At 39.0% G+C, this 10,000-nt stretch overlaps 1 protein-coding gene across 1 annotated transcript; it reads right to left on the bottom strand.

The window, feature by feature from the left end:
* Nucleotides 1–9,109: 9,109 nt before the first annotated feature.
* Nucleotides 9,110–9,685, bottom strand: LOC135209838 (uncharacterized). Its single transcript, XM_064242605.1, has one exon. The coding sequence runs from the start codon at nt 9,683–9,685 to the stop codon at nt 9,110–9,112; it is 576 nt and encodes a 191-aa protein (XP_064098675.1).
* Nucleotides 9,686–10,000: the final 315 nt, after the last annotated feature.

Consider the following 10,000-nt stretch of genomic DNA (forward strand, 5'->3'; position numbering starts at 1 on the left):
ATATATACAGTGCATATAGTCTATGACAAGTCTTTCTTTGTTATTGTATTTTTTTGTCCATAAAAATCCAATTTACTTTCGGCTATTACTACTTAGTGTTTAGTTGTTCACAGACGTTTCGTTATGATATATTTGTTTAAATGTTGTAGTCGATTTCAATCTAATAATAATTAAATTGAGGAAATTAAATAAAAATAATATGTTGTTTTGTCTGGGCTGGTGATTTCACCTTAAAATAAAGCATGATGAAATTAGGTAACAAAATATTTTTCCCTTTGTCTGTTGTTGCGGGAGATTTCATCCAGAAATATATTATGATAAAAAAGCATCAAATATTGTGTTTCTTGCGCTGTTGTTTACAGCGATTTCGCGACAAAATACGTTATAATAAAATAAGCAAAAGATATTTCTTTTTCTTTGTTCCGTTGTTCCTAGTGCGCTGTTTTGAGATCAGCAGACTGTTTATATGCAAGGAAGAAACGCTAAACCGCTGGCATTATTAAACACCCACGCGAAAAAGAAAAATGACCCCAGATAGGATTTTTGTGCAAGGCAGGACCTGAGAGGAATTTCAAATAGATTAAGAAAATATTCAGGGTGGGAAAATGTCCGAGGACATAACGAATCCTCTTTCGTCAATGACGACGAAGTGGATGCGACTGGAAGGGAACGGTTGAAAAATAAAGATGTCACTGATTTTTTTTAAAGATTTTATTTTGAAATTATTTGAATTCTTTTTGATATAGTGTGGCCTTAAAATTCAAGTTAAAAATTCATAAACATTGATTTGTGTTTTCAAGTTGCTGTTCTCAGACCAGCTAAATTCCAAGCTTATTATTATTGCTCATATAAGAATTATATGCCGCAAAAACATGTGCATTTTAATTCAACTGAGGAAATCTTTATGGTATATATTTGTACTGTTATCATGTTTAGGTTGAACAGAGATTGATATAAATTATATGATTCCTTAGTACTGTTCTCTCTCTCTCTCTCTCTCTCTCTCTCTCTCTCTCTCTCTTCTCTCTCTCTCTCTCTCTCATAATTTAAAAGAGCTGAAAACGTACCGGATCCGATAAGAACATATTTTGTAAATAAATTATAACTTGCAATATATATTTGAATTTCCCTAATTAATGAAAAGGAATTTATTTGTTATTTTATTTTTATGATGCGTATATCTATCGATATGTTTTCATGTTGTAAGAATGTTGTAAAAAACGAAGTCCCTGGTTGTAGTTGAACTTGTTCCCTGGGGGCTCTTCTTGAATCTTGAAATCTCTTCCCCGGCCTGACCAAATCCCCGGAAAACAAAACTGGCTGAATATGAACCGGGATCTCGGGAAAGATACTCCATTCGGTGCCTCTTGTGATAATGGAACGTGAAATCGATATAGATCTTTAGTGGAGACGAAACCAGCGTTATGGGGTAAAAGTCTCGAAGACTACGAAAGTCGGAATTTGACTGTATCTGCATTTCGTATTTTGGCCCAAGGGTCCTATTACATATCCGCCAGTTGTTCCTCGAATGATGCTTGAGACGTGTATACGGAAGTCACTGAAAAGGTTGTTGCCATCCCGTTCTAGATCCTCAACTGTCTCTCGGTGTGCATTCAAAGAGTGCGCCCAATGGATTCGGAATTGTCTCTCTTTTTCCCCTTAAATACGCTCAATAAAATCGCAATGCACTCTCTCTCTCTCTCTCTCTCTCTCTCTCTCTCTCTCTCTCTCTCTCTCTTAGCCATTGTGGTTGACCGTACAGCCCACCACAGTACTGACCATAAACAAATCTCCCATACATAGACAGTACTGAACAAGTCGCATATGTTGTTGTTTTCTGCATAACGCAGCTGTGTGCGGAACATTAAAAAAACAAAAAAACAAAAAACACCGCAGTTCTGGTGCGGCGAACCCATATACCTTCGGCAGCAACGCGATAGTGTGAAAAGGACTTTAGTCAATTAAGACGAGGAGTTATTCTTTTTAATGGTGGTAAAAGTTCCGACGATAATTTTGAAGAGAATTTTTATTATAAAACTATGAGGAAAGTGTTTATTAGCTCTAATCATACTGGTTATTTTTTTATTCATTTTTTATTTATTTTTTTTACTTTTTTTTTTTTGGCTGCCCAGAAGCGCACAATTTATTTATTTTTATTTTTATTTTATTTTTTTCTTGTACTGCCTAGAAGCGCCTGACTTTCTCTGTGCTGCCAGGAAGCACCTGGCTTTCTTTTGCGCTACCCGGGAGCTTGTTTTTTGCGTACTGGGGAGAACCTGGTTTTCTTTGCGCTACCAGAGACCACCTGAATTTCTTTGCACTACCTGTGAGCACCTGATTTTTTTTTGTTTTAACTACCAGGAGCTTTCTTTGCACTACCCGGGAGAACCTGGCTTTTTTTTGCGCTACCTTGGAGAATTTGGCTTTCTTTGCACTACCAGGAGAACCTGGCTTTCTTTGCGGTACACAGGAGCACCTGGCTTTCTTTGTGCTACCTGGCTTAATTTGCGCTACGGGAGCACCTGGCTTCATTTGTGCTACCTGGGAGCACCTGACTTTCTTTGCGCTACCCGGGAGAACATGGCTTCTTTGCACTACCCGGGAGCACTGACTTTCTTTGTGGTACCCAAGAGTTTCTTTGCACTACCCGGGAGCACTGACTTTCTTTGTGCTACCAAGAGTTTCTTTGCACTACCCGGAGCACCTGACTTTCTTTGTGCTACCCAAGAGTTTCTTTGCACTACCCGGGGAGCACATTACTTTCTTTGTGCTACCCAAGAGTTTTCTTTGCGCTACTGGGAGCACCTGCTTTCTTTGCATTACCCGGGAGAATTTGGCTTTCTTTGTGCTACCCGGAAGCCCCTGGCTTTCTTTGTGGTACCCTGGAGCTCCTAGCTTTCTTTGCGGTACACGGGAGCACCTGGGCTTTCTTTGTGCTACCTGGGAACACCTGGCTTTCTTTGCACTACCGGGAGAACCTGGACTTTCTTGTGCTACCCAGGAGAATCTGGCTTTTTTTTTGTGCTATCTGGGAGAACCTGGCTTTCTTTACGTTAGCTGGGGAGCACCTGGCTTTTTTGCGCTATCTGGGAGCATATGGCTATCTTTGCACTCTCTGGAAGCGCCTGGCTTTCTTTGTGCTACCCGGGAACACCTGGCTTTCTAGCGCTTTTTTTGCGCTGCCTGGAAGCACCTGGCTTTCTTTGTGTGCTACCAGGGAATACCTGGCTTTCTAGCGCTTTTATTTGCGCTACCAGGAAGCACCTGGCTTTCTTTACGCTACTTGGGGGCACCTGGCCTTTCTTTGCGATACCCGGGGTCCCCTGGCTTTCTTTGCTCTACCCAGAAGACTGGCACATATTCTAGCTCTTCAAGTTTATATCAAGCAGTAAAAGCTATATATGGTATATCTCTCAAGAAACATATTAACAAAATATGATGTTACCAGAATAAGAAACTAGTGAATATCAATGAATTATTGTACAAAGGATGATTGCTCTTGACATTCGAAGCTGCTAATTTTTCCCTGAGAAAAAAATGTCCAAACACGACAGTCATTTAATTTTCTTTTAAATGACACAATTGACATGCGGGAAGATGCTCAAAAATTCCGAAAGACTTCTTCATCAAGATAAATAATTCAGGAAGATTTCCCGGGACTTTGCAACACTCTTCCAAAATAATTTGTTACTTGAATGTTTAGACATCAAAAGCCTCAGTTGCTCAGTGCTGATGCGATCTACCTGTCAACAATGGGGGATGGTCCCCTGAGCCTTTGTGTGTTTAGTTAATTGAAATGATCCTCCATCAAACCAGGTGTTTTACCGGACTAAGATCCCGGTTGAAAGCTTGTTGTACGAGGTAGCGCTGGTGTTAATGTTTGCTTAGCGTTTACTTGGAAACCGACAGGAATATATTTTATATATAAGAAGCCTTGTATTTATCAGTGAATAATAATCAAAATGATGAAATGTTCTGAACTGTCTTACATACTACGATGAGCTAGAGAAAACTTACGATAGAATTGATTAAACTGCTATTATTCCTGAAACTGCATAATTCTCTCATTTTAATTTGGCCACAAAAATTCAAGTACCTCTAGAATTCTGCACTAATTAATAACATGTTATTATCTCGTCTCCCAATTCCAAGCCTCTCGCATGGAATAAAAAAACACTTTTTTCCGATGAAATAAAATGCATTACCAAATTATATTGATAACGATTTTGATCAGAGACCTCGCTTTTAGAACATTTTAGAACTGACGTACTTTTCATAATTGTGAGCAAAGGACACTTTTGTTCTCTTTATCCAAATGGGCTGGAATTGTAACTTCCAAAAAAATTGTACCTCAAAAGCTTTGGCCATTAATGGCAGCATAATTTCTGCGTGTTTGAAATTTCCCCTTAATTAAAAAGGATAAGTTTATTTTTAATCTAGAGCAAATCAGGCCTTTGATGACGCTGGAAACGCGGATTTGCGAAGGAAAGGTTTTAACGTGCTGCGCTAAACGATGTTCTCTCTCTCTCTCGTCTCTCTCTCTCTCTCTCTCTCTCTCTCTCTCTCTCTCTCTCTCTCTCTCTCTCTCAATCACTGGGTCCAAATGGCATAAAGGCTCGTAGGACCTAAATTCGGAGTTACTTTGAATTATCGAAAATTGCCTAAATTGCCTAAGGTTGGAAATGCCAAATACGGAGCGATGAATTGAAATAAAAAGAGGTAAAGCTTTTTATGTGAGCAACAACAAACAAAATGTAATATTTCTCATAAAAAAAAAGTATTACTTATCAGTAAAACCTTGGACGATCGAAGCATAAATGAGGGTTTATCGGGAGTTTGTAGAAGCACTTCATGCTCCCATTAGGTAAATAAGAAAATTAAATAGTTTTCACAAAGGAAAGGTTAATAATAATAATAATAATAATAATAATAATAATAATAATAATAATAATAATAATAAACCAGCTCCTGATAGACAAAATGGTAATGAAGAACAGTAGGAGAAGGAAAACCAACCTAAGCATGGCACGGATAGACTATAAGAAAGCCTTCGACATGATACCACACATATGGCTAATAGAATGCCTGAAAATATATGGGGCAGAGGAAAACACCATCAGCTTCCTCAAAAATACAATGCGCAACTGGAATACAATACTTACAAGCTCTGGAATAAGGACTAGCAGAGGTTAATATCAGGAGAGGGATCTTCCAGGGCGACTCACTGTCCCCACTACTCTTCGTAGTAGCCATGATTCCCATGACAAAAGTGCTACAGAAGATGGATGCCGGGTACCAACTCAAGAAAGAGGCAACAGAATCAAACATCTGATGTCATGGACGACATCAAGCTTGTATGGTAAGAGCATCAAGGAAATAGATACCCTATTCCAGACTGTAAGGCAAAGTAACAAGAACTGAAGGGATAAAGCTACCAGATGGGAGCAACATCAAACACATAGATGAGGACAGGATACAAATACCTGGGAATAATGGAGGAGGGGATATACTACCCAAGAGATGAAGGACACGATCAGGAAAGAATATATGCAGAGACTCAAGGCGATACTCAAGTCAAAAACTCAACGCCGGAAATATGATAAAAAGCCATAAACACCATGGGCAGTGCCAGTAATCAGATACAGCGCAGGAATAGTGGAATGGACGAAGGCAGAACTCCGCAAGCATAGATCAGAAAACCAGGAAACTATGACAATACACAAAGCACTACACCCAAGAGCAAATACGGACAGACTATACATACACGAAAAGAAAGGAGGGAGAGGACTACTAAGTATAGAAGACTGCGTCAACATCGAGAACAGAGCACTGGGGCAATATCTGAAAACCAGTGAAGACGAGTGGCTAAAGAGTGCATGGGAAGAAGGACTAATAAAAATAGACGAAGACCCACAAATATACAGAGACAGGAGAATGACAGACAGAACAGAGGACTGGCACAACAAACCAATGCGGACATTACAGAGGCAGACTAAAGAACTATTCAGATCCAACCAAAAAAGACTATTCAACCCAACTAAAAGGGGAAGACAACCACCAGGAAATCCTGAAGCCGTATCAAGTAAAAGATCACACAGCAAATAATCTAGGAGATCAAGTTAGAAGAAATAGAGAATAAAATAAAGATTCACGAGATACGACAGACACACTCAGGCACCAACTAAGGAAAGTTCCAGGTCCGATGAAGGCCATGGATACTGGCTCAAAACCTTCAAGTCCCTACACCCAGGAATAGCAGAACTAACCACAAGGATTAAAACAACAAAGAGATGGTAGGACATGATCAGGAAAGAACATATACAGAGACTTAAGGCGGTGACATGATGAAAGCATAAACACATGGGCAGTACCAGTAATCAGATACAGCGCAGGAGTAATAGAGTGGACAAAGGCTGAACTCCACAGTATAGACCAGAAAACTAGAAAAACCACATGACAATAAACAAAGCACTACACCCAAGAGCAAATAGAAAACAGACAGTACATAACACGAAAGGAAGGAGGTAGAGGGCTACTAACCATGGAGGACTGCGTCAAACATCGAGAGCAGAGCACTGGGCAGTAACTAAAAACCAGTGAAGACAAGTGACTAAGGAATACAACCTGGAACCCAACACTATAAAAACACCACCCAGTCGAATAAGACGACTATGGTAGACCCCCCAAAAAACAATAATTTATTTGGAGATACTGGTTATAGGTAACAATTGGTTGGGTCATCGGGCAGGTGGTCTGTTACGGTGAACATCTAGTTTTTGACGCCTCTCATAGGTTGACAGATCTCGTGTATTTGAGGTGACCTAAGCCAATTTCGAAGCCTGCTGACATAATGATAAGTCTGCAGATCCTTTCTTATCATGAGCTCCTGAAAGGCTCCTTAAAATCTCTGTTGGGTGCCCTAATGAGTGTTTTTACTTTTTGAAAAGTTGAAGAATTGGGCTTTATTAGACAGGATCTCCTGTAATTGACTCTTGTACTGCAGTGTTTGTGAGGACCAAGCTAGTTTCTTTATCAGATCTACAGACAGTGTTCTACTGAAATGCCTAAGTCTTTTGTGGGCCGTCTTGTGTCTCCAAAGTTACTGAAAATAGGTAGTGAAATGTTCTCCCTTAATAGTGATGAAATCCCACAGCAAATGTTGAGACTAGAGTAACCCTGATTGCCACATGAAATTGTGATTGTTTCCTGAATGTCATTTTTAAATGAGGCTACAAAAAGGAAGTAAGTTCCAGACCTTTTTCTGCAAAAGCGTGTTAAATCATTTATGGTTTTAATAGAAAATTAAATAGAGCAGGATATATTTGAGGATAAAGGCTCATATTGACAAAAGACAATATAGTTTTCCGTATATTATGATTTGAAATAAATGATTCTTGCGTTGGCAATATCACAGTTTTTCATTTTCTCAGTACCTACTGTAAGGGAAGTATTTATACTTTGGACAATAGATGGCGTTTGGGGTTATAGTCAGTTGGTGGGCAGGAATTGTTTGTGTGTGTGTATGTGTGTGTGTTGTATGTAAAGAGTTTAGGTTGAGTTATTAAGGAAATTGAGGATTGAAGGTTTGGCCCAGGGTATTAATGTGACTGTTTTAAACTTTAAGTTCCTATGTAATTAGGATACAGGAAAATTTATTGTAATGTATTTTACATTGGGTTGTGTATCTCTCACCCAACCTTCCTGAAAATTAACTTTAATTGAATATCACTGACGCCTACCCTTTCATATAAAACCAAAAGTTCGTTTTACATAAAAAGTAGCCTTTCATTTCATAATAAGTGAATTACATAAGCAAGGCCACCTGAATCGGCCATCATCCAAAGTGAGTGTGTCACCTGCTTCAGGACAAACAAAGGCAGTAGAAAAGTAATGAGGATATGCGCCTCGGTATTTTTAGAACGCAGCTCCCTCGGGGAATTCCTGTCCTTCTGAATGAGTCGAGGAAAGTTATGTAAAAAGATTAAAATTTTTAAGTGAAGTTTAGATTTGAGGCAATAAATATTTTCTGAGTTTTTTTTTTTTTTTTTGTTTTTTTCTTTTTTTAGGTTGGGGATTCGGCTTTTGCAAAAGCTCTCTCGGGAGCTTATCATTTTTAGAAAACGAACATGTTAGACGGAAAAAAAATAATAAGGGACTCGGAGACTGGAGAAGCTGTTTGTTGTAAAAAACAGCAAACACAACGCATAAACTGGAGGCACCCCTTAAAGTTCCTGCTGTTTTGGCGGGAAAAAATTTCTGCCCTATGACAATGTGTCGATGACGTCATTACTAACTTTTGCTAATACGTCACAAACTACCATATAGTCTAGATGTCAAACTTTAACTATGATTTCTGTGATCACATCTTTTTTAGGTGTATGCATGTTGTCATAAAGTGCTAATATATATGCAAGAGATTTTAGAATATCTGTAAAAGAAATTAATGTCTGTAAGTGCTAGTTACTCTTTCTTTTCCTTCACGCTAGAGTTGCCAGTTTGTTTTATTCGAGCAAGGGGTGTGTACTTATCAAAGAGCAGACATTAGTAGACTGATATCTGTCTATATTGAATCTGCCATTACTAAATGGTGACAAACTGCAACTACATCAACAGTAACCTGTGATAGTGAGGGGCGTTTGTAACTTTCATTCATGCTGAAGGTCGATGACGTCATCAGATATAGTAAACAAAATCATTCCTGAGATTGTAGGATGTACCAAGAGTGTTATTGTTTGCTGTTTTCAGCTAAGCTTATTCCGTACTGTTTTGAATTTATAAAACAGCTTTAATTTCTCTCTTGATAATAAATGAATACATATCTATATACGTATGTGTGAAGTGATAAATATCTAAATGTATAGGAGATTCAAGAGATGCCATCCGTGATGGACAATCCCGACAGGGGGCATTATGCAATCACTTTCAAGAATAAGTAATCACCTGAGATATTGCAATCTTATTCATCCAGCACGGCACAGATATAGGAAAGATATTCGATTGTTAAAATTTGACGCATAGTTCAGTATGATAAAATACAAGAAGAATGGAGTTTGTAATAATATATTTACATGATATGACATATATTGCATGATATGAATTACAACTGTTATCAGTTTTTCGTTCTGCCATTAGGCGTACTAATAAATAGAAAATAGATTGTTGGGATTGCCAACTCTCGACCATGTGAAAACATTGGCTCCTTCAGGGTTACGCCTACAACATCCAATGACTGACCTTGTGCCCTGTTATTGCCCATTGCAATGCTCAGCTTAAATTGAAACTCAAAAGGTGTGTCAGATTGGATGAGAGGAATTCGTGGTATGAAACATCTTCCCCACTTGCTTTGCCTGTCAATATTGGTAGCTTCCATGATCTTGGCATCATCGTTTTCATGATAAGGTGAGTTGCATTGAAAAGCTTTGGTGGCACCAAGTTTCTCAAAATTTTGAGTTTTAAGTGGTGAGGTGGAAGTCCAGAGGGTGTTAAAGTATTCAATAACTCCAACAGGATATTTCACAACTTCATCTGGATCGAGAACAGCGTCGATGGACTTGTAACTGCATTCCTCACTGGGTAGCTGGTTCAGCATTTGCAGATTCGTTTCGTCAACAGCGTCGTTCTTCGGCGCCAAGATGGCACGCGTTCCCAGCCAGTTATGCACTAGACGTGAGCTCTTGAATATCATTTATAGAGTTTCCAAACGGTAAAGTGACCAGGACCATCCTATCCACTAAGCAGAATGCCATTGCCTACATCAATAACTTATTAGAAAAGGCTCCTGCTTCCTCATCGCCGCTTAGTTGGACTCCATGTTGGTTTAGAGTCCTAATGTCTGCCTGAAATCTCATGCAAGCAAGACTTGTACCTCCCATAAGCCATGTGTTGTCTTTTGATCTTGCAGGACCTTGTCAAGAGCCTCGAATGCCTCCCAAAATGACCTATTTGCAATGGCTAAGTATTTTGCCCTTAATTAAGAGAGCCAATATGTTACAAGTTGCCA

Source organism: Macrobrachium nipponense, chromosome 38 (assembly GCF_015104395.2).
Source record: "Macrobrachium nipponense isolate FS-2020 chromosome 38, ASM1510439v2, whole genome shotgun sequence".
NCBI lineage: Eukaryota > Metazoa > Arthropoda > Malacostraca > Decapoda > Palaemonidae > Macrobrachium > Macrobrachium nipponense.